Source organism: Lampetra fluviatilis, chromosome 3 (assembly GCF_964198595.1).
Source record: "Lampetra fluviatilis chromosome 3, kcLamFluv1.1, whole genome shotgun sequence".
Lineage (NCBI taxonomy): Eukaryota > Metazoa > Chordata > Hyperoartia > Petromyzontiformes > Petromyzontidae > Lampetra > Lampetra fluviatilis.
Window position 1 is genome coordinate 32,410,366 of NC_136277.1, and position 25,113 is coordinate 32,435,478.

At 49.4% G+C, this 25,113-nt stretch overlaps 1 protein-coding gene across 1 annotated transcript in view; it reads left to right on the forward strand.

Annotated features, from left to right (window-relative positions):
* Positions 1-24,805, forward strand: part of LOC144950269 (potassium/sodium hyperpolarization-activated cyclic nucleotide-gated channel 4-like) — a 36,456-nt gene extending 11,651 nt beyond the window's left edge. Inside the window, exons 5-8 of the mRNA XM_078880342.1 lie at positions 4,928-5,074; positions 11,353-11,593; positions 15,786-15,950; positions 23,037-24,805. Of these exons, the coding sequence (XP_078736468.1) occupies positions 4,928-5,074; positions 11,353-11,593; positions 15,786-15,950; positions 23,037-24,805 (2,322 nt within the window). The remainder of the gene's footprint in view (positions 1-4,927; positions 5,075-11,352; positions 11,594-15,785; positions 15,951-23,036) is intronic.
* Positions 24,806-25,113: the final 308 nt, after the last annotated feature.

A 25,113-nucleotide genomic window follows, 5' to 3' on the forward strand; every position in this document is an offset into this window, starting at 1 on the left:
CGTTACAACTGCCCCAGCCAGGAGATCAAACCGGCCACATCTGAGATCGCTGCTAACCATTACACCATGGTGGAAATCATCAGGAAAGCAGTAACCCGTTGACGAGCAGAGCGTTGACAAACTAACAAAAGAACGCGCCCTTCCATGGCTGATGCCATAGCAAGGGGCGAGGTTTGTGCTGTCTCTCAATTACCCGCCGTTAAACACGCGGCACCATTGCAGCTGCAGTGTCAGCAATGGGACCCGATTGTTGTCATCATTTGCGCAGAAATTGAGATGAAACTGAAGGCTGCGATGATTTAAGAGCTCTTTTTTGTTGTTGCGTCAAATGCGAGAGGTGGATGGTGGGGGGGGGGGTACGGGGAAGGAAGGGGAAAAAAACCGCATGGAGATACATTTAAAAGCGATCGATGACATAACACGGCAGTAATGGCTTGTGTGCGTGCGGTTGCGAGCGCATGCAACCGTATAGTGGCGGGCTACGGAACGACGAGGGGTGATTCACATCCTCGCGAGCGGCATCACGCTTCGACGTGCATAATTAATTGTCTCGCTGCGGCTTAAAAGTACGGCACCACCACAGCTCCCCCCCCCCCCCAAAAAAAAAATTTGCGTTTAAATATTAACGGTGATAGCGAACGAAGAAGAAGGCGCAATTCAAACGTTTAAAATTAACACGGCGAGCAAAACCTCGCCGTCGAATATTTTACAGACGCGTGCTCCAAAAGCGGAGCGTTGCAGGTAATAATAACTGCCTCCTGTATTATCATCATCATCATCAATTATCGTTATTCACAATCTTCACAGGGATCTTTACCACTTTGCGCATTAGCGCCATGTGCAGATAAACGTCACGTGCTCCAAAGAATATCCCACATATGTAATCTTACCCCTGCATTTATTTGCATGGTTCTATTATTGACACCGCGGCTTCCACGCAGTGATCACGAGATCAAACCCACCTCTCGGCCGTGCTTGGGGTGTCGCGTGCGTGGCGTTGCCTCGGACCAAACGCCTCTCTCCTGTTGGTACGGCGCGAGAGACCGCAATGTATCTATAATTGTTCATCTTTAAAAGAGTAGCCTGACATCAGCAGACATGCCACAAAAGCAAAACGTCTCCTGTTGATGTTTGTGTTGTTTTTGTGCCCCCGCCCCCCGCCCCAAGTACTAAAAGCCTCGGCTATGACCCGAACAAAGTTCTTTCATTTTCGTTGTTTGCGTGCCACCACGCGCAAAGTCCTTCCAGCTCTCCCTTGACCTTGGGTTACTTGAGAAAGCTGACTCGATGTGCCGTGCTAAATAATGCATTGGGCACGTAGCGACAGTTCAATAAGCTGGCACGACGGACACATCTCCACCACCGCCGGCCGGCCTGATCGGCGTAACGTGCCCGCGCGGACAAAAATAGCAGCAGTCCCGACGGCCGCCGTCCTTATTGTTATAAATAATCCACGCTCTTTATATCCATGCACTCGCTCTTCTCTGTTAAAACAACGTTTTAACAAACAACGTTTTAACAAATGTTTGTATTTACCAGATAAGGCGCGCTGAGCTGTACAGCTCTCTTTTTCAGAAGCGAACTGGCAATCACAAATTACAGCTCGACGAAGTGGCTTATCGCGTGGAAATTTATAGCCGTCAAATGACACTAATCGCACGTTGATTTTAAATGTGGAGGGAAAAAAACCGGAGGACCCGGAGAAAATTCCACGCGTTCACGAGGAGAGAGAGAGAGAGAGACACGCAAACTCCAAATAAACAGCAGGCGTCAGGGTAGGGAGCGAACCCACGACCTCTACGTGTATCAGGCGAGGTAGTTAACGTCTCCTGTTGAAGGAGTGATGGAAAGAAAGAGGAGGCCGGATTGCCAACTCCTTCCCGGCCGTGCCAAACTCTGGGTGTAATTTCCCCTTAATGGGGTTGTGACTTGTTCAAGTTCAGTCCTCCTTGAACCATGAACTAATTAGCTGGCTCCACATAATGGCAGGCCCGCGCTTATGGAGGGGGGGTGGGGGGATGGTTGTGGTGGCGGCGGGGTGAGAGAGGGGGGGCGGAATAATCTTCCCGTTACGATCGACGGAGTCATTGGCTCTGCGCGCGCAAGAACACGACTCGATCCGCGACGACGACACGTCACGTTTGGGAAAGGGCGCGCGCGAGCGAGCGACGACGACATTCTCCGCGATGCGTCACAATGCCATTAGTATTTCTGCTAAGTGCATTTTTGCAAGGGGGATATTGGCGTCCAACGTTTTCACTCGGCTGCACGCGTGCGTTTGCGCATCAACTATCAGCTAATGTGTAAGGGTGACCTATTGACCCATCTCTGTGGAAGATGGACTTTTTTATTTTTTCAAAGTATATTAATTTTGTAATCAATGTATCGAATAGGCACCTCAACGAAGGCACTTTTGTCTCATTGATAGGAAGTCGGCGGAAGTGTCTTAATGGGTAAAGTGGGCTATCAATGGTGACTCGTGTTTCTTGACACGCTGCTGCGGTACATCGCTAAGCACACTGGGTTCAAAATCCAGAGGTGGCCGGCTCGATTTGATCTCCCGGTACGGTAGTTGAGACGACGGTGAAAGCTTATCAAATCCACCCCCCAAGCCCCCTCTTCCACCGAGCCTCTCTCCACCCGGCAGTATAAATGGTTACAGCACATCATGGGACCTCCTTTGCCAGTACCAAAATATACTAATAGGGGTTTTTCCTCTTTTTTCGGGCAACAAAAGTGACACCTTTTGCAAGGAATCATGCTTACATTAACCACAATACTTGCAGTCAAATGCAAACAAAAAACAATACTCTGATAATTTATGCATTGTCCTTGAAACTGATTGGTCCACACCAGAGACAGCTTTCTTTAGAGCCTCGTCTCATATGGCGTTCGACCAGATGACGCCAAAAGGCGCACAGTTCAAAGACAACGCACTACCAGAGTAATGAGAGCTCGGGGTGAGCAGCTACGCCTTTTGGCGTCATCTGGTCGAACACCATATGAGACGAGGCTCTAAAGAAAGCTGTCTCTGGTGTGGACCAATCAGTTTCAAAGACAATGCATAAATTATCAGAGTATTGTTTTTTGTTTGCATTTGACTGCAAGTATTGTGGTTAATGTAAGCATGATTCCTTGCAAAAGGTGTCAGTTTTGCTGCCAGAAAAAAGGGGAAAATCCCTATTAGTGATTACAGCACAGTTACTCAATCGGTTGGTTGCCTACGGTGGTGTAAAGCGTGGGTTATTCCCACCACCTTCTTCATCTTCTTACATCGCTATTTTGTTTACGGGGTAAGACCCCACTGAGCTATTTCGCCCTTGATCAGACGCGACCTGGCCACAAATCATCGCTCAACGAAGTGGCCCATCGTGTGGAAATTCATAGCAGGCGAATGCCGATTCGGAGACATCTGGGTCAGCGTGGAACAGTCGGCAAAAATACTCTCTCAAGAGCTGCCTCCACTGGAGGTCCTCCCACCAACGTTAGCAGGCACCGGCAGCAGCGTTGCGACGTAACCCGTCACCCTGTCCCGGGGGCATTGTTCCTTTGCTCAGGCCGCCGTCCGTCGTGCGAGTGGACACACACAGCACAAGCCACACTGACCCGGCGTCTGGTTGACCCCTCCGTGGGTTTGAAGCGTTGTCGATCATAAAAAAAAACCGTTATGAGATCACGAGGTCAATTTCATGCATTTCACGTTTATTTTTATTTATAATTACTGCGCAACGGTGCAAATTTGCTGTTTTTGGATTTGGTACCAAAAATATGTCTAAGCGTTAAGTTTATTTTCCTCTTACATTCTGATACCTGATACCAGTTCGCCCACTTTATGGAATATTTTAGCAAATGTACATTTTTTTTGTAAGGCTCACGGTTTTTTAAGCTCCTCATTGCATATTTTTTTCAGCAGTACGTTCCAAAATTCATATTATAAATCACATATAAATCGTATTATTATTATTACGAGGGCAAACACTTGTGCCTCACAGCAAAAACGTTCCAGAGTTCTATTCCAACCTCGGGTGCCTTTCTGCTTGGAGCTTTTATGTTTCTTCCACTGTTCTACACGGGTTTGTTTTGTGCCTTCACCAGTTTCGTCCCATAGTTAGAAGACAACAAGCATAACATCTAACGGGTATTGGCCACATGACAATGCAAAAAAAAAATCCACCTAAAAATCACTCACCAGGGATTACAGAGAGAAGCAACATCACCCCTCCCGTCTGCTGCGACAACTTGGCCAGGACCCTCCTCAAACGGAGTCTTGAGACTCCATGAGGCTCGCCTGGGAATAACAAGCATAATAAATCATCACAAATTATCCTCCAAATAATTTCCCAATTTCCAAAACCATCCATCCTCTTTCCATTCCTCCTCCCTCACTTTCAACCGATACGTTCCCTACACACACGTACAGGACCTTTTGTGGCACAATATTATTGAATGTGTTTTACAATATCGGAAATATTTTGTATCATCGTGATTAACACACGACGTCTGTGAACCCAGAACACCTGCGTGACGGTAAGCAACCGCCACCACCACCGCACCATGTTGGAGCCTTCACCCAGCGGTGCTATTATTTGAGAATCATTTGGCTATTTGTCCAACACCCACGCCTGCTTCACGAATTCAATACCGCTCCCCACACGGTGGCTATCCGTGTCAGCCTTCCCCACCACCAACCCGGTCCACGCGCACACGTGTCTGTCCGAACGACCGGCTGCACCACAGACAGACAGAGAGAGATGCCAACGGCAACTCGACGACGGCGATGCGAGGGCTCGACGTTGACGTGAGAGGTCATCGCGCGTGGCGCATTGTTCGTGTCCGGGCGTGCAGTACAAGCAAGTGGAGCAGTGCATGCCGTACCGACCCGTCGATGACCCCTTGACCCGTTGACCTATTGACCCCCCGCGTGCAGTACAAGCAAGTGGAGCAGTACATGTCGTTCCACAAGCTGCCGGCGGAGCTGCGCCAGCGCATCCACGAGTACTACGAGAACCGCTACCAGGGCAAGATGTTCGACGAGGACAACATCTTGGGGGAGCTCAACGAGCCGCTGCGAGAGGTGCGATTGCTGCCCCCCCCCCCCACCCCGTTACCTCCTCGCTTCCGATTTCATGTCCTGTTCGGAGAGAGGGAATGCGGTTGGGAGATGCAGGGAGAGCGCCACGCTCGGCCAAGGGAAACGAGTGCCTTGCACGACGGACGCACGGTGATGATTCGTACACCTTGGAGGGGCGATGAATTGGCGCGAGTCCATGCCCGTGCTACGATCCAAGAGTGATTCGCCGTGGTGAATGTTAGCTGGCCGAGTGATTCAGAGGTGAGAGCACGGAACTGACAACCGCTGAGACACCACCTGGGTTCGAATCCAGGCAGCGTCCTGTGTGTGATTGAGTTGATGGTTTCAACCCGGTCACCTATTACGACACAAAGAAAAACATGATTTTATTCGTATTCTTTGGTTCTTTCGGTAAAGTCACGTAGATAGAAAAAAATAAGAAAATAAAAAAATATCACGACGTTTCGATCGCAATACAAGCTGTTCAGCAGTTCCACTGCTGGATTTTTTTTGCGCCTGAGGACGACCGCTTGTGTTGCGATCGAAACGTCGTTATTTATTTTATTTTATTTTTCTACCTACGTGACTTTACCGAAAGAACCCAAGAGTATGGATTCCTGTAATCACGAAAGCTTTAAATGAAGAATAATTTTATTCGGTTTGCACTTAAGTTTGGCGAAATTCCAGCTCTGCAAATGTTTATTGCGGTCGTATTATCATGATACGAACATCACTCACATATACAGAGTGAGTGGTAATATACTACTTTCTACTGTGTGGACCAGAGAGTGAATGAAACAAGTATAACCCGTAAAAACTAAGTTTTTCACTATAAATCCTTTATATGCGTGGCGGCTAGAGTCCTCTCGTCCTCTGGCTTGAGATGGCTGCCACCTATGGTTCAGATGATAGCATTGCACCATTAAGCAATTGGTAATTAAATATAATATTTTTGTCCTAAAAGTGTAAAATTTTTGAAAAAAAAATTTCACGAACATTAATTGTCACGCACAACGAGTCTGTGTGGAAAATGTCAGCTCGATTGGATCACGGGAAGTGGGTTAAAAAACGACCGAAAGATTTGCACGGTCCTAAGCAAGCAAGCAAGCGAACTTAATATAAAGGATTTAAAAACATCAGAGACAGCTCTGTGATATCCGCTTCCGTGGGCCATTCTCTAAAACGATTGCACTGCTGTGCCAGATATCCCAATGAATGCATCATCATCTTGTGACATGATACCGAGAGCACAAATAAGATAACAAAGAGCTTTGAAATTACGACAACAACGTATGCAGTCGATGACCTTGTGGTTCAATGTTGCAGCCTCTAGTGGCTTCAGAGGTCACGAAAAGCTACTTCGTACAAACGACACAAATAAAAAACATTGATTCTTACACATGCAATTTGATGGGTGCATCGTGAGCTTAAGAATCAATATTAATCAATGATTCTATGCATTGTTACACCTCTAATAATGATATACTGACGATTTAAAAGAAGCAGTCGGGTCAAGAGAACATCAACAACAACACGTGTTTCCATGCTCAAATACACAATTAGCAAAGTTCACCATCGCCATCATCGTAGTCAGTGCTTGATTTGAAACATTGTGAGATTCCATTGGGATTAAACGTCTCCTTTAAAAAAAATTTGACCTGGGTTGCAACGACCAGTGGAATAGCGATTGATTACGTGTGCAGGCAGTGAAACTCTACCGGGTCGTATGGGACAGAGAAAACGAGCTTCCGGGGCTATGAAGAGGTGGGAAATTGGAAGTGGGGTGCTCCGTTCAATTCCTTACACGAGGGCCCACATCAACCACGCTACGCCACTGACATTAACAGTCCTGAGCTGATAATTGTTTTTTTACCCTTCTATCTGGCAACAAAACTGACACCTTTTTTTACAAGGAGTCATGTTTGCATATACCACAATACCTGGAGCCATAATGCAAACAAAAACATAACTCTGATAATATATGCACTGTCCTTGAAGTTGATTGGTCCACGCCCGAGACAGCTTTCCTTAGAGCCTAGTCTCACATGGGTTGGACCAGATGACGCCAAAAGGCGCACAACTCAAAGACAATGCACCATCAGAGTATGAGAGCTCGGGGTAAGCATTTACATCATTAGGTTCCAATGGTGTAAGTCCTGAGCTGGTAGCCTGCTTGTTGTACTGCCTTCCACGGACCAGTCGGTTAACGCCTGCAGTTTAGCATCTCGTGTTCACCACACGGTGGTCTTTGCACGAACCCATCAGCGCTGCGGGCAAAGTGCAGGAATTTCTGAACCGTACTCAGTGGCGTCGCGTCGTTGGTATGGACCCCAGGTGCCACGAATAAAACCGGGGCCCTCTCGTCTGAATTACCACCCATCCTCGGCGGCTGGCGCACCAGCCCCTCTCAGTCCCAGGGACCCCGAGGAGTGCAGTGTGCAGACGTCTGCACACTCGGTAGCCAGACCAATACCAAAAGCCGCTCGCGATTCGCCACTAAGTGTCGGCGACGTGATCATGGCGCTTGTGCCAGAACAGGTGTACTTCGAGGCCACGTGGAGTGTCGAAGGCTGGCTGACAGGAGGTCACGGGACAGACCCCGGTGCCACGGGTAGCCACATCGACACGGCTGGCACAAACATTAAGAAACGCGACGTAATCGTTCACACTCAGGCTGGCTGGGCGACGATGTCATTAGCGGCTGCAGACGAGACATCGTTTTGCTGAGATGGGGAATGGCCCGAAGGTTGAAAAGGAGCCGTGAGCTTGCTCCGCAACACGGAACACGAACGCTTAATGAATAGCTCCATATGTATTACCGCCCACACTTACAGCTAAAGGGGACAATATTTATATTCATGAGCGGACACGAAAAATGGCGTCCCACATCACAATATGTCCTGATATTATCCCCCCCCCCCGACACATGAAACCACGAGCGTTCTTAAGGGCTCGCACCCGTTCTGCGTGAGACCGAATCTGTAGTGTCCAAGGCGAGGACTCATGACGTGCTCCAGTTACTTGTCGTCAGCGGCAGCACGTTTACTCCAAATTCACAGTTGGATCCAATTTGGGTGCTTTTTTCTCTCTCTTTCTCTCTCTCTCTTCCATGATATTCGCTTTCCTTGGGAATCCACCACGCACGGAAAATAATACCTTACGTGCGTGTAACGAGCACATTGCTGAATATCACCGCTTGACATATTGGAGCACTTATTAAGAAAAGCCCTCTTTGCCCCCCCCCCCCACTGGAGTCTTACCCACTGCTCGCGTGAGACGTTGCAGTTGAGCTGGCAGGGGTTTCATTATTTCGTTGCGACATCTGCGCGCCTCGCGCGAGGCTGAGCCGTGAAGGTTGGCGACAAAAGGCCACGACAATGAACCCCCACTTGGCCTCGTGACGTAACACTGCTTGGTGACACCACGCTTATGGGTAATTTGCCATGCGAAGGGGCTCACGCCAGATTTGTATTATTATTATTTTTATTGATGGTGCCCACACATCCGAAAGTGTTTCGGCTGCAGTGAAAATATGTTTTAATTTTCTCGCCATCGGTTTTTGGTGAAAGATACGTCTCATATCGGGTTGCCAACTGCCCTGGCTTTCCAAGGGCCCATTCCCTGTCGAGGTAGCCAAGTGACAGTCGAAGCGATGTCCCGCTCAAATGAACATTGATGCAACGCTCGTCTCTCAATTTCAGTCCCCAGCCAGCGTTCGAAATTCCACGTTCCTGTGATGGAGCTGAGTCACCTCAGAGGACAACCAATGTTGACTTCCCAAAAAAGTGGGCAATTCGTTTTATCGACCTCCAGAGAGATGATTTGGCTGAGTTAGCCCCAACCAGGATTTGTAACTCGCAACTTCCCGATCGTGAGCCGCGAGCTCTACCACTGAGCCCCCAGACCGGAGGTGTCGGCCGTGGGAAATCTGTAAGTCGTCTTCCCCTGCGCATTTAAAACAAAAAAAGTGCCGGGTGTTTTTCTCTCTCTCAGTTGCGGAATAACTCAAAACAGGGCAATTCACACCGATTTCTGCCCCACTGCCTGCCGCAAATCCGTGTCACGTTCCGGTTTTTTTGTTTTTTAACCGTCACGGGTGGCAACCGTCATCCCAAGGGGTGAGTTTCCATCGGACGGTGGCGCAAAGTCGAGAAGCGCGGCGCGTCGTGAACAATACGCCCCGACGCGAAGATTCATCCCGGCGATCCCGCTTCACGGATGGGGCGCGCGTTTCCCGCGGGGGGAACGTGAACACTGGAGGCCTCTAGGAAGAGTGTTTTTTTGTTGTTCCGGAAAGCTCTCCGGGAGACCGGGACACACCGTGGCCGTTCGCCTCGAGCGCCGCAACGCAAGAAGTTGTGCAACGGCCCTTTTCTCAAGCAGCCGAAAATTACAGAAGAACCCCTCTTGACAACCACCCCTGTTCACGACTAATCGCTTATCGACGAGGCTCCATAGAGCCCAATGTGTAGTGTATAGTCTAGTGTATAGTAGTGTAGTGTATAGTGTAGTGTATAGTAGTGTAGTGTATATAGTATACGCTAGAACCCCTCTTAACGACCACCCCTGTTCACGACTAATCGCTTATCGACGAGGCTCCATAGAGCCCAATGTGTAGTGTATAGTGTAGTGTATAGTAGTGTAGTGTATAGTGTAGTATATAGTAGTGTAGTGTATATAGTATACGCTAGAACCCCTCTTAACGACCACCCCTGTTCACGACTAATCGCTTATCGACGAGGCTCCATAGAGCCCAATGTGTAGTGTATAGTGTAGTGTATAGTAGTGTAGTGTATAGTGTAGTATATAGTAGTGTAGTGTATATAGTATACGCTAGAACCCCTCTTAACGACCACCCCTGTTCACGACTAATCGCTTATCGACGAGGCTCCATAGAGCCCAATGTGTAGTGTATAGTGTAGTGTATAGTGTAGTATATAGTAGTGTAGTGTATATAGTATACGCTAGAACCCCTCTTAACGACCACCCCTGTTCACGACTAATCGCTTATCGACGAAGCTCCATAGAGCCCAATGTGTTCGCTTACCGACCATTCCCCCTGTTATCGCGACAGGCTGCTGCAGTGAATATTAATGAATGCATTGATTAACCATGTTTCTTTTAATGTTATGTGGTTATAATGTTGTTAGTATATTTACGTATTCATGGCCATTGTTTTAATATTATAAAGTCAGTTTTTTTGGGTGAAAAAGGGTCGCTTTCGATGCTATGGGAACGAATGAAGCCCTTGACGGGTATTTCCCAGACTCGCTCAACGACCAAATCACTCAACGACCGGTTTCGTGGAACCAATCACCGTCGACAAGAGGGCTTCTCCTGGATCATGCTGAAGCTTCTCGCATACTAAATGACCCCTCTCAAGGACCTCTTCATCCGTATACGCACACACACATTTGTATGGGCCCTCTTTTCGCGAGCTCGCTTACACACACACACACACTTGTGTGGGTAACGGGGGCTTATGGGTAACATCAAATATTCATTTACCATTAAGCTCGGTCTGTTTTGGAATTTTCTGGTTCATATTGTTTCAAATAAAACGGGATGGTGATTGATTCAGTTAAGAAGCGGCTTCAGAATGGAGCACAGTGCCTCTAATTTCGTGTTTGCATTATTCAGGGTGATGGATAGACTTGATGCCTCATCTACAAAATGTTTGCCTGTTTATGGGACCAAACACATACTTTTTTTTCGTCAATATCTGTCAATGGCCACATTTCTCACGCATTACACTTCCCCCTGACATTTGGGAAGGCGTGCACTTCATCCTTACACGTGAGCACATCCTGTTTGGAGTTCAAGCCTCAGCCGCCCCAGACTCCTTCCCCAGGTGAGGCCCGTCACGCTGGTTCTAGAGGCGCGGTTGGTCGTCCGACTTGATTGCCGCTCAGTGATGAAGTCAGGGAGGGCATTCGTGAGCTGGTTCTCAAGGCAAGCCGGGCATGTCTCTATCCCCGCTGGAGTTCGGCGAGTTTGACACTGGTCTTTACTGGAGCTGAGGCCGGTAGTTTCCCTTCATAGGTCTTCTCTGAAACATTTGACGATCACATCTTTAGAACCCGTGGCCGAATCCGTTTTACACAGCCATCGTTGTGCATAACAATCGAGCGTAACCTTCCTCCGGGCGGTGCGTCGATGAGGATGCGTTGGACTCCAGCGCGTACAGAAGGGACAATGTGTTACTCGTGTCACTCACACCCCCGGCTCTCCCCCTTCCACCCCGACTCCCTCCCCTCCCCCTCGCCGCCCACATCCATCAGGAGATCGTGGGCTACAACTGCCGCAAGCTCGTCGCCTCCATGCCGCTGTTCGCCAACGCGGACCCCAACTTCGTGACGGCCATGCTCATCAAGCTGCAGTTCGAGGTGTTCCAGCCGGGGGACTTCATCGTGCGCGAGGGCACGGTGGGCAAGAAGATGTACTTCATCCAGCACGGCGTCGTCAGCATCATCACCAAGGGCAACAAGGAGATGAAGCTCTCCGACGGCTCCTACTTTGGAGGTTCGAGTCTCCGCTCAGCCCACGCATCCGCAGCGGCGCGCTGGCGACAGCCGCCACCCGCCGCTCAGTGACGGTGACGTAACAACGGCGCTTGTGATCCTGGTGACCCCGCGTTGAATTGTCGAAGGCTTTGCTGCCGGCTGGTGAGAGGCCACGGGGCAGGCCCAGATGTTCATGGGTGTAGCGGTCGAGGTGACAGGCAGATGCGCTAGTGGCTCACCCGTTCTCCGCGCGCATACACAACGACACATATCTCCCGTGTAGCCTCAACAGACTGTTGGGGCAAGTGCTGTTAGCGAGCACCTAGCAAGGCCACCGTGCACATCGGGAGTGGTTAGCGCGTTGGCCGACAGCCCTTCGTGCTGGTGGTCACACACACGACTGCAGCCAGGCACTAGTTTTTAAGGCTACCTTGACCTCGTTGAGTTCCAAGCCAGATTCAATTCATTTGCCGTGTATTTGCCAGAAATAAAACCTGGCCGCTATGATTTTATTCTGTAAATTACTGAACTAATCACTCCAGTACCACTCATCCCACGCACACACACGCACACACACATGCGTCCTGAAAAGAACATTATTACTCAGCCACATATAATCTGATTGAATGCCTTATGCAACGTGAAAGCATGGTCTCACACACACAAGAAAATCCTATCCCGTTCTTTGCTCTTTTAAACGACAGAATCCAACCCTTACATGTTTCATCAATTTAAAAAAAAAGTATGAGCCAGCTGGGGCTTTCGTGATTTTCTCTCTCTCTCTGGTGTCATCGGAGTATTGTTCCCATTCTCTCTTCAATAGCATTATCCTTTTTTTTTTACAAAAAGAAAAAGTGGACTTGACTCAGGACTTCTAAATGGAAGTTTTGCTGCTTGGCGGCTAGGGCTAAGACAGAAGAAGTTTGTATAGCCCCATGGAATCGGGTTTTCGGGAGGTTTTGACCATCACCCCAAGCTCAATCAGATGCTTCCTCTCTCATTCACATTAATAATTATACTTTCATTCTATACATCGTCATTCATGCGAACAACATTACTGATATATATGAGGATCAAATCCCATAGACGCGGTTGGCTATGCACGGCGCGTAAGAAGCCCCAACACACACCTACACACCAAGCAAATTATAACCCTCCTACCAAGCAAAATAAAAAAAATTAAGAAATGGCACCAAATTAAAAAGCACAAACCATAGAAAAGTTCGGAAAATAATAGGTTTTTCCATTTTTGGCAATAAAACAGGATGTGTTAAGATGTTCAAACACCAAATGCAAGGAATCGGGTCTACATTAAGCACACGTACTTGTGGTGAACATGCACACACAAAAACCTAAGAATATGCACACAAACTCTGATAATATGTCCATGGTATTTGAAACTCATTGGCCTACACCAGAGACATCATTCTTTATGGCCTCGTCTCAGCAGTGTCATACCAGAGAACATCTTGACACCTCTTGTTTTATTGCCAGAAAGTGTAAAACCTATTCTTGTTTTTGCATACTTTGATACCGGCAAAAAAGGTCCCGGCAAAAAAAAAGAATTTAGTCCATTAGGTCACATCCCAAAAACCCAAAGTCAAAGCGACGTCCCGCTCAAATGAGCATTGAGGCATCGGTTACCATCTCCCGATTACAGCCCTGACTCAGCGGTGGAAATTCCACATTCCTATGGCGGAGACAAGTTTATCATGGGACAACCGCTGTTGCCTTCCCCAGACGACGTTCTACGTCGACCCCCAATCAGGATTCGGACTCTCAACCTTGCGACCGCGAGCCGCTCTCTCTCTCTCTACCGTTGGGCCACCTGGCCTGGCCGGGCAACATCCTTCACGCGAGACGAACGCGTACCGCGCAAATTCTCCATTTTTTTGTGTTTGTCGTCGTTATTAAGCACAAATTGAATCTTACGCACGCACGCACGCGCACGCACGCGCGGACGCACGCACGCGGACGCACGCACGCACGCGCACGCACGCGCACGCACGCACGCGGACGCACGCACGCGCACGCACGCGCGCACATTCCCCCTTTAAACGCAATGTTACGCCGACGCACGGCTGAGCGTCTCGTTTAGACGCGGGCGACAATGCGCCCCGCGCGGTCGTCGACAGTTCGCGGGGGACGTGGGCAGGCCGGCGGGGCCGTGTGGCGGCGGTGGCGGCACGCGGCGTGGTAGTCTTCCTCCTCGCTCCAAGAGGGGTCTCTTTAATCAACGTCAAACAACACTCACACACACACAAGTACCAACGGGTGGAAGGAAAGGGAAGCACGGGACAGGGTGAGCAACAGGGGGTGAGCATGGCAAGAGGGGAGGGGGGTATCCGAAGCTGGTGGAGAGGTTTGTTGTTGTTGTTTGTTTTTTGCATCATCACGAGTGCTCAGGATTATTTTTGGAGGGGGGGGGGGTATGACGGTGGGAGGGGGTCCCGCAGTTCTTTATTCTGCGAGTGTTCGACGTGGTATCCAGCAAAGCTGCTTTATAGTTCAAGCAACAGAGATGTCACCTTTAAATAATTGAATTGTGAAGCGGGTGGGTGGTGGTAGGGGGTGGGTCTTCCCCCCCCCTCCCCCATTTTAATACGCAGCAAATCTATTTATATAACTCTTTGCATGCTTCTTTTATGAAAATGTGCTTCTCCGTGAGAAAAAACGATTGCGACAGAATATTTACCTTCAATTTTTTCATTTATATCTCTTTTTAGAATGATGTATATATAATTACTTATGCAAACGTGTTGCACTGCCTTCTCGCATGTGCCAGAGAAGAAAAACATCCATCTGTTCCATCTCCGCCGAACGAATGCAAGCACACACGCACGCGTGTGCACACTAACAAAGACAAAGATCCCTCCGTGTAGCCTTCACAGACTGTTGGGGCAAGTGCTGTTAGCGAGCAGCCCCTATAAAGCCTGGTGGTACGAGAGGGGCTGGGTGGCCAGCAAACTCTCCCGACCGCCTTTGTCTCCCCAATGGCAATGATCTTACACACCGCACCAGGTACTCATTTGAGGCTGAGTCTACGTAGAGGAGACCCAGCACCGGTTCAAATAATCGTCAACGTTGTTGTCCGCAAGCGGGAATGGAACTGGGGTCGCCTGGTTCGTAGCGCGGCGCGCTAACCGCTCCACTGCACGTACAACAACAACCGCCATTCGCCACTAAGTGGCGGTGACGTCACCACGACGCTTGTGCCAGGCTGTGTGCACCTTGAGGCCACGTGAAGTGTCGAACGCCCGCTGGCAGGAGGTCACGGGGCAGACCCAGGTGCCACGGGTCGACTGACTGAGATGACCGAGATGACTGGCTGATGCACCACCTGTGTCCCCTACTGTGCCAACTTGCTGTGCTTTAGCCACCCGGCGCTCCGCTCGTTGTTGTGAGCGTCGCTCCTCCGCCCTCCGTTGTTGTTGGAGGGCGACTGCACGCACACGCACAACGCGCACACGCGCAACGCGCACACGCGCACACGCACAACGCGCACACGCACAACGCGCACACACAGGGTTCCTATGTAGTACGTCATGCATGAGTGAGTGTTCAGCACCGCATGAGCAAGGACAATTGAGATGGATGGAGGAGGACGCTGACGTTATTTATTTATATATAAACACAAATAACAAAAAATGCTGGCAGACCACAGAGTAGCAAAGATGAACACTGCATGGTTTCAATATAAAAATTTTGCTTAGAATAATGACACATAAAAAAAAAATATGAATTCCGATTAACTGTTTGAGATTGGTGGCGCAGTGGTGAGACGACTGTGCTATGAACCAGCCAATCTGAGAGATACTTTTGTTCCCAGGCCACGGTGGCGAGATGTTAACCACCTCGCCCGGTATACAGGAGGTCCTGGGTTCGATCCCAATCCCATGTTGGAAGAATCCAAAGTGCCGAGTGAACACTCATACTTTGTACTTAACTGCTGCACAGATTAGTCAGCGGCCTACTTGCTGTACTACCAGCGCCAGGCACCGAGCTACCCACGTAGGCACGATCCACCAACCATCACCGCCCGGCCCGAGTGAAATGATTCCACGCGTGGCGTACAAGGTGCTGGTGGGCATCACCTGCAGAACCTCGACAGCTGAGATCCCCCGGTTCCTCCTCCCCCTCTCTCCCCCACTCTCAACCCCCCGCCCACCACTCCCCCCGCCCCCTTGCGCCTCTTCTCCTGTCTCCCGCAGAGATCTGCCTGTTGACGCGGGGCCGTCGCACGGCCAGTGTGCGCTCCGACACCTACTGCCGCCTCTTCTCGCTCTCCGTGGACCACTTCAACGAGGTGCTCGAGGAGTACCCCATGATGCGACGCGCCTTCGAGCAGGTGGCCATCGATCGGCTCAACCGCATCGGTGAGAACCACCCCCCGTCCCTGCCATCAATCCACACTGTCAGTTGTCGTTTATGCAACAGCAACAGCAACAACACAAACTGATCTCTGTGCCATAAAGAAGAGCCTACTGCATGAGATGCCACCTAGTATGTGACCTTTCCTCTTTAGGGCGGTGTTATCGACGAATGTGTTCAGTTCTGGATAGCTCCCCGATGCGTTGGTGGGTTGTAGCCGCGTGTTGCTGGGCACGAAGTCTTCACGTTTCGCTCGACCTGCTGGGAACTTCTTCATAGAGATGAACGTTCACTTCCTGGTGGGGTACAGGTCAGCCAGCAGAACAATGTTCAGTTCCTAAAGAAGCTCGGTACCTGGAACGAAACGTCAGACGTCGCGCAGAACAACACGCGATAAGATACGATCCCCAGCATAACCAAGAAAACCCTCCGCATTAGCAGTCAACAGGAAAAAATTTAACCCGTAAAAACAAAGTTTTTCACTATAAATCCTTTATATGCGTGGCGGCTAGAGTCCTCTCGTCCTCTGGCTTGAGATGGCTGCCACCTATGGGTCAGATGATTGCCTGTCACCATTAAGCAATTGGTAATTAAATATAATAAATAAAAATTCCTAAAAAGTGTAAAATTTTGGGAAAAAATTTCACGAAAATAAATTGTCACGCACAACGAGTCTGTGTGCAAAACGTCAGCTCGATTGGATCACGGGAAGTGGGTTAAAAAACGACCGAAAGATTTGCACGGTCGTAAGCACGCAAGCAAGCAAGTGAACTTAATATAAAGGATTTTTAAAAAAACTCTTTCTCCGTCTCGCTATTTTTTGTGCAAGTTACTGTGGCCTCTCAATTAAAAAGTGCCTCACTACTTAAACGGTCACACTCTGCATAACATCACCACTCCAGACATCCCACAAAGCGGTACTTATTTTATCTACCCTATAAGAGTGAAACTTGGATAACTCCCAAGTGGTTAGGTGTCACCTCAGTTTGATGATTGGGCTCCCAATGTCAGGTGGCGAAGTGTGGTCACACGTCTCCTCCTCGGGGAGGCCTTCACCCAGCAGTGGTTTAATCTTTAGCTGACGGCGATCATGAGAAGGTTAAGTAGACCGAGTCCAGCGGGATTTTAACTGAGAGTCTTCTGATGGCGAGCCGAGCGGCAAACCTTAACCGCAGTGCTCTCTGGACAAATGCATCAGCCGTTGAACCACAGTTATTCACCGTCATCATTCACGCTTACGTACGATTAATTATGCAAGCCATTTAAAAGCAAGGTCGTGCAATCTCTGAAGTGCAAGGATTTATGACGGACATATTTCCACACTGGGCCCGCTCTGGGGCGGAATGCCGAAGGGTACAGGTCAGCCGAAGGGTACAGGTCAGCCGAAGGGTACAGGTCAGCCGAAGGGTACAGGTCAGCCGAAGGGTACAGGTGAGCCGAAGGGTACAGGTCAGCCGAACGGATCATTCCCGAGTTGGGGTTCCAGATGGGCCGTTGATCCTTGGACTGGGAGGCAATCGCCCCGGCAATGTTTGTTTTGACGGTCTAATTTGAGGTGTCACGAAATGAACACGCGCAATACGTAATTAAGGTACACTTTGAAAGTATATAAAGCAATCAACTGGCAAAACATTTTTATTTAATGAAAGTCAGCGAACATGCATAAAATGTTTCATATCAATCAGCTGCCCTCACAGAGGTGGATTATCTTTGAAATGCTTTGAGATTCATCGTTTCATATAGTTGTACGAGAAAACAAAACAATACATTTTCTTTACTTAAAAGGACTGGTAAATGCCTTCGGTAACACACACACGTTGACCATTGTGGTGAAATATGGTCAAACATTACCACGGGTGATATGGCATGGGGTCAAGACATTCATTCAACAGCGTATTGAAAAAGGCTTGTGCATTTATATCATCATCATCACTACTCTTGTCATTTAAGATCCCATTTGAGAGCAGCATTCTCTTTTTTAGGGAAAACCAAGATGAAATGGCTAATAACTGCAACAGGACACTGGAGGAACACATTCAACTGCAGAGCAAAGGCATCGTAAACAGCGAGCACAGTCATAGAAATGAGATCCTGAGACAAATTAAATCACAAAGTTAAACATTATGGCAAACGTCAGTGGGTTATTCATTTTATACGTCGAGTTTCACGACCAATATTATGTTTCATGATTCGTTTATTTAGGGTTATATCGTTGTGTAGGTACAATGCAAGTGTTAACCATAACCCTCCACCACCGGACGTTATGGGACAATATGATCATCAATGGTGCCCGCCTGCACTCATTTGCAAACCCGAAGTCGCCGCCGACTTAATCTCCCCGTGGTAAGAGTTGAAATAATGTCGCGAATTTATTAAATCTCCCCCCACCCACGCCACCTCTGTCCGCCCAACTGTACCGAGGTGGTTACGCCACAGTTAAGCAGATCGCATGCGGCGGGGTAAAGTGTGGGACACTGCCACCTAATGCAAGACGTCTCTTGCCAGCTTGTAATCGCAGATCAAATGTCGCTATGGATGGGCCCCCTGGAGAGTCGCTCATCTGCTGTGAGCAAAAAGGTCGAATGCCCACAGAATGTCAGCGTTTGTCAAAGCCGAGCGAGCGCTAAAGGGGCCGTCCATAAATGACGTCACGCACCTAGGGGGTCAGACATTTTTGACGATGTGTGACGAGGAGGGGGGGGGGGTGCGAGAAATGTGACGTCACATCAAAATGCGCAACTTTAAATAAATATAAACAACACGTTCTACTTAATTAGACTTTAATAAATGTTTTCTCCTACAAAGTCAGAGTGCAGCGCCAGATTAAATGCGCACTACAATGACAATAGTTTAAAGCGATTTGTTTAATTTTGGGGGGGGGGCAGAGCTTTGTGACGTCATATTTGAGGGGGGGTCTGACTTTTTGTGACGCCGTGTGACGAGGGGAGGGGGGTCAAAAATCGTCAAAATCGCGTGACGTCATTTATGGACGGCCCCAAAGGACGCTCGCCCCTGTGCGTCTACCCCCACACCGCCGGCGCGGTTCGTGAAGTGATTACAACTTTGAAGGGGAATCCCCCCCCCCCCGGGTGACGGCCAGCGCGCCGTTTGTGAAGGCTCCGCTCACAGTCGACGCCTCCAAACGAAAGCGAAGATGGGCCCACACATTGGGTCCTATTAAAATTTAAAGCGTACACATGTTAGCGAGCGGCGCCTAGCACTCACTTGCGTGCCCTCGGCGGAGCCTCCCACGCAAAGTCGTCTTTGCGACGCGGGCCGTTCTTCGCCGCTAATTCATATTTTACGTGGTGTTTGGCGGATGGCTGATTTAATCATGCCGTGGAAGCACCCCCTTACTCCCCCCCACCCTGCCCCCCCCCCCCCCCAGGCTAGTGTACGGCCCCCCAGAGAAAGCAACATTGTAAAAGTTGACTTGAGAAATTTGGGAACACTTATTCTCACGTATTGCCAAGCTCCTTGTCCCCCAGGGTCTCAGTAATCCATTTAAGTAAAGAGTGCTTCTCTCGGTGGAAAACCAATCAACATGTGTCTGTTACCGAGCAGAATTATTTCCTCGGCTTAGAAGCGGAGCATTCAAAAGTAAAATGTGATCACGAACATTCAGATCAATCGAGCTCAGATTATAAAACCCAGACATCCGAGGGGGAAAAAACTAAACTGCTCTGCTTCTACATTTTCAGTCATGCGAGTGTCAATTTTTTTTATTTTTTTATGTGCACATGTAAATTATGATCTAAGTTGGAGGGAATTACTACATTTTATATGACAGTGTTTACTATTCTATTGTACATTCACCGAAATTTTTTTCTCTAATTGGCTCATTTAATGAGAATATCTCCTAAATTAGAGACGTTAAATGGCTGCAATCTCTTCACAAAAGAAAGAAAAAATGCACTCGCATGACAATGCCAACTCAAGCGCAACGCACACTGAACCATTGAACTCATTTAAGTGGCACATCTTTGCAGCACAGCAGAAACACTAAAACAGCATAATGAGTATGTATTTTTTTAAATATACAGTTTGCACATTGGAGTAATGAAAGTCCGGCTTTACGATCGCGGCTCTGAGACGCGTTTTCGAGTTGTTCCGCACGCATGGTGTGCGACGTTTCGCTCCACGTTCTTCAAGTTGCTGAAGCTCCTTCGGTTCCTAACAAAGGGAGCTTTGGCCACTTTTACACGGCGATGAAGAAGTGTATGGGTCGTAAAAAAAAATATATATATATCCTGGAACATTCATCACATTTTCAGGTTTCCAGCTTTTCAAAATGAGTATTTGTATTATTTATATCAACGTTATATTCTTGGTTCTTTCTTTGAAGTCACGTAGAATGGAAATAATAAATAAATAAATATACCAATAAAAATTCTCACGACGTTTTGACTGCAACACAAGCAATCATCATCAGGTCTGGATTTCACACAGGTGATGATTGCTTGTGTTGCAGTCGAAACGTCGTGAGAATTTTTATTGTTTTATATTTTTATTATTTTATTATTTCCCTTCTACGTGACTTTACCGAAAGAACCAAGAATATGAATCCCTGCAGTCACGAAAGCTTTAAATCTAAATTTATATCAACGTTGTTATTTTTTTAAAACACGGGGCAGAAATCAGCATTAAAACTAATAATGAAAACCAACAAGGGGAAAAATTGACACTCTTTTCGATCCCAAATTTCTAACCTATCTCTCCGTTACATGCCACTGTAAATGTACAAAGGGTTTTTATTCTTTGTCACGCTCAAGTGGCTGTAATGTTTACCTTTCAAATGTGGCCAGGTGCAATTACCGAGCGAGTTGCTGGACATTGCAATAACAACTTCCACGTCATAAACTTTAATAAGGCGCTCTTTATTGGACGGTGGTTTAAAATGGGGGAAACCCCAAGGTACGGGCATGAACATTGCTCGCAACAAAAAAAAACACACACACAACAATCACTCACGCTGTCCGAACACAACGAAATCTAAGAGGGATGGGGATAACATTTCTGAGGAATTATCAACACAAATTAGTGGCAAACAATGAGTTTTTTTTTCACTCACATAATAATAATGCATGCCTGAGAGCTAGCGCAGGACACGGCATGAGCAAATATCGCCCCGTTTTCGGCTTTGACTGAGGCGCGTCTCGAACCCCTCCACGCGTTAATGGTCGACACAAATCAATAGCGGCCGAATTGCGGCGGGGGGGGGGGGTGGATAATGTTGTACAAACGCGAGCAAAGCGTGGGGAATAAAATTCTTCTCATAACGTCAGATCGTCATGGCAACACATTATACATTCCCAACGCGTTGTCGTGACGCTGGCAAAACCATTAACATTTTTTCAGTCGACGCCAATGTCACCTTGCCACCTATCATTAAACGCGTGCCTGCCTACTCGTTCAACAATACACGAAAATGCCATTCGTCGTACAAGACTCTCAAAATAATCAACAAACACTGCCTCCACATTATGGACACTTTAACCATGTTCTCGTACTTAAATCGTGTTTTTGTAAAAAAACAAAATTGTTGTGGTTGTTTCTTCCACCATTTTATAGAACCCGATTGTGGTGGGGGTTTTTTTCCGTCTAATCTTTCCCTCCTGTTAAACACATCGTTAGTTAGTTGTGCGATATTTATTAAGGATCCTGCACTCGCCAATATTGATTATTTCATTTTTGTGCTCACTTTGTTGAGCTATCATTTGTGGCAAGGTCGCTTCTGAAAAAATAAGTTCATACTTCCGTGGGCTTTGCCTGGCAGGATTGGGATGGTTTTAGTTGTATTTTTTTTGTGTGATTTGTTTACCTTTCTTGTACTTTGCACTCCTGTCGTGTTTTTGTGCACCGTTTGTTGTTGTAACGTTCTTACCCCGTGCCCCACTTGGAGATCTGTAAAAAAGAGCTTTATAGCTCATCGGATTCCTCCGGTCTAACTAAATAATCGGATTCTAATTCTGAAGTCAACTCCCCAACTCATACTTTTCAAAAAATCTCGTTTCCAAGCGCGTTTCCAGTCTTCTGCGGATCAGACAGCGAGGCTTGCGTGTAAATCAGTCACGTTTCAGTTCACCCGGGTGATTAAATGAAATACGAAGACAAACCCCCCCTGCCCCTTCTTAAGCAAACAGTCCAATGGATCCTATCACTTTGCAGTTAAGTGTGTGTGTGTGTGCCATGTTTTTGGAGGGAAATGCCATTTACAATTTACGTGACATCACCTCAAGCGTTGCTTTTCGTTGCGCCTCTCATAGGGGATGTTTAGCTCACTCACGTCTTGGATCACTCTCACTGTACGTGCAAATGAGAGCCCCCACCACCACCCCAGAGATAACAGCCCGGGGAGTAGCCCTGTTATGTGGTGGAGTGGAATTTTTGAATGTTAACAAGAGGGGAGGGAGAGGGGTTTTTAGAGAAAGGGACTTTCCCTCGGGGAGGGGGAGGAACGTTTCAAACAGGAAGAAGAGTCTGTCATGGCAACAGGAAACGCAGTCCCATCTGAATTCCTAGAAGTCGTTCATATAGGTCGCATGAAAACTACCCGATAGATATTCAATAAGAGAAAACAAATGTTTTACCTACCCTGCGCGCTTCTATACCACACGTACGTGCATGCACATACGCTGAACTCGGTCAAATGAAATAAAGTTGGAGTGTCTTCAGTTCAATTTCACTTGCATGCCAAATCAAAATGTCGGGAGTAAAACTATATTGGTTTATATTCGAAGAATGTTTGAAACTTTAGTTTTTAAAAAAATGCGACTGCATGACATAAGCCACATTCCAAAGTATTGCTACGAATGTAACGTTTTATAATTACTTTACTAGAGGGCAGCTTGTCCTATGAATGAGGTAAATTTTCCTTATCGGCCCAGCCCTAACCCTGAAGGCCCCACCCTAAATGTATGCTCAGTACATACCAACAGATCAATATATTTAGTACAGCTACTCCATCAGATTGATTGAGGCCACGGCAAATTCAAACCAAAGCAGCTCGAGGTCACGAGACAAATATCACAAACGTCCGGTACAACAAACATCAACAAACATTAAACGCCCCCATTTTTGCTGCCTTGCAGGGAAGAAGAATTCCATCCTCCTGCACAAGGTGCAGCACGAGCGGAACATGGGCATCTCCAACAACCGCGAGAGCGAGCTCATCCAGAAGATGGTGAGCCGCGATCGCGAGATGGCCGAGCAGGCTCGCCTCGGCGTCACCGTCACCAACCCGGACAGCCCGGTGGGCCTCAACTCGGCCGTGCATCTGCTGGCCACCACCTCCATCCTGGCCTTCATGCAGCACCACCACAGCCTGCAGGCGGAGGCTGAGGCGCTGCTGCCGCCCGTGGCGGGCACGCCAGCCGGCGGGCAGAGCGTGCCTTCCGAGAGCCCCATGGTGCAGTCGCCGAGCCCTCGGCAGTCGCAGCTGCTGACCAGAGCCAAGCAAGAGTCGCCCGTGCAAGGTCAGCGAGGGCAGCAGTCGCCCGGGCTGACGCAGATGTCCGCAGATATCTTCCAGCGCTCTCCCGCGCCGCAGGAGAGCGTTCGGAGGTCGGCGGTCGTCAGCTCGCAGCCGCTTGGGGCCGCTGGGCAGCGTTCGCCCAGCTCGGCCGCACACTCGCCTGCTCAGAGCCAGCAGTCGTTGAGGGCCGCCGAGTGGTTACCCGGCCCCACCGAACACTTTGCCCATCAGTCCACCATGTCCCCCGGTACGGGAAGGAGCTCCCCGGTTCATTTCAAACCGACCGAACAAAGCCAGGCCTACGTGTCCCCACTCGGGTCCAGGCCATCCACACCATCGTCCGGCCCTTCGCGAAGGTCTCCGCTTCCAAAGCAAGAGTTGGTCGGCTCTCCATCCTCCCTGCTCGGCCACTGGCCCAGCGACAGCATACCTCGCTTCAATAAGACGGGACAACTGGTCGGGCCCAGAGAGGTGGGCCTAGGCAGGGGCTCGCCGAGCCCCGCCAGCTCGCAGCTGTCGATCGCGAGCCAGCATGACGCCGCCAGCCCGACCCAGCCGCAGCTTCACCCCCTGGCGCAGACGCTGCAGGGCACGAGCGGCGGCAGGCTCAACCGGGACCTCAAGCCGCTCTCGGCATCCCAGCCGTCCCTGCCGCACGTGAGCTTCCTCTCGCCGGCTCCAGCGCGAGACTCCAGCGTCTCGTCCTCCCCTCGGCCCACGCCGCCGGGCAGCCCGCTGGCCAGGAGCGCCGCCTCGTCCGTGACCGCACTTCCCTGCTTGCCGGGGCCCGCCGCGCCCGTGGCGCAGCCGGCGCCGCCGAAAGAGACCACCGCGCTCGCCTCGTCGCTGCAGGCCCTGCAGGCGTCGGCGTCGAAGGTCGTCGCCAGCGTGTCGAAGCAGCCATACTCCCCGCTGCTTTCCACTGCTTCGAAAGACGTCGCCTCACTCTCGGCGGCCCCTTCGCCCGGCGCGAGCCCCCTGATGAGCCCGCTCGTTGCGTCCAGAGACGCCGCGGCTACGCCAGAGGCGGCTGCCGCCTTCAAGACGCCCGCCGCGGTTGCAGCCACGGCCACCGCCGCCACCGCCGCCACCCAGTTTTCTTGTGCACTTTCCTCGATCGCGGAGTCCACCTCCTCATCCGGCGCGAAGATGCCCTCCGCCCCTCCGGCACAAACGTTAGCGCAATCGTACAGCCCGTCGCCCGGCGCAAAGGACGCGCATCCCACTCCGCACACGTCGGCACCAAGCACAGCCTCCTTGGGAAAGGAGTCGGGCCCGTCAGGCCACCCCGGAGATGCGATGCCCTCCGGCCCAGCTCCTGATGCTGCACAGGCCTCATCAAGAACTTCAGCAACCGAACCACCGCCAAGTGCGCCCAAGCCGTGAGGAGGAACGCCAGACACAAGTGTAAATGCTAAATGGAAAGACTCATATTGGGTTAACACGCACACAAGGCGTGATATCTGCTTCTGCTGGAAGTAATAAAGAAAAAGGCAAGCTTTCACGTCCGCATTTGATAACTTGAAGCTGACCCCCAGTCAAATGTCCTTTGGAATGAAGAGCAGAGTGGTCTCGCTCCTCAGGGAATCTGCCACTAGGGGTGTTGGTTTGCTTGTGTTCTTCTTTTCCCGCTATGCTGGAACGTTAACAACGAGCGACGCCGCCGTAGAAACTGGGCACAGAAAACCGTGCGT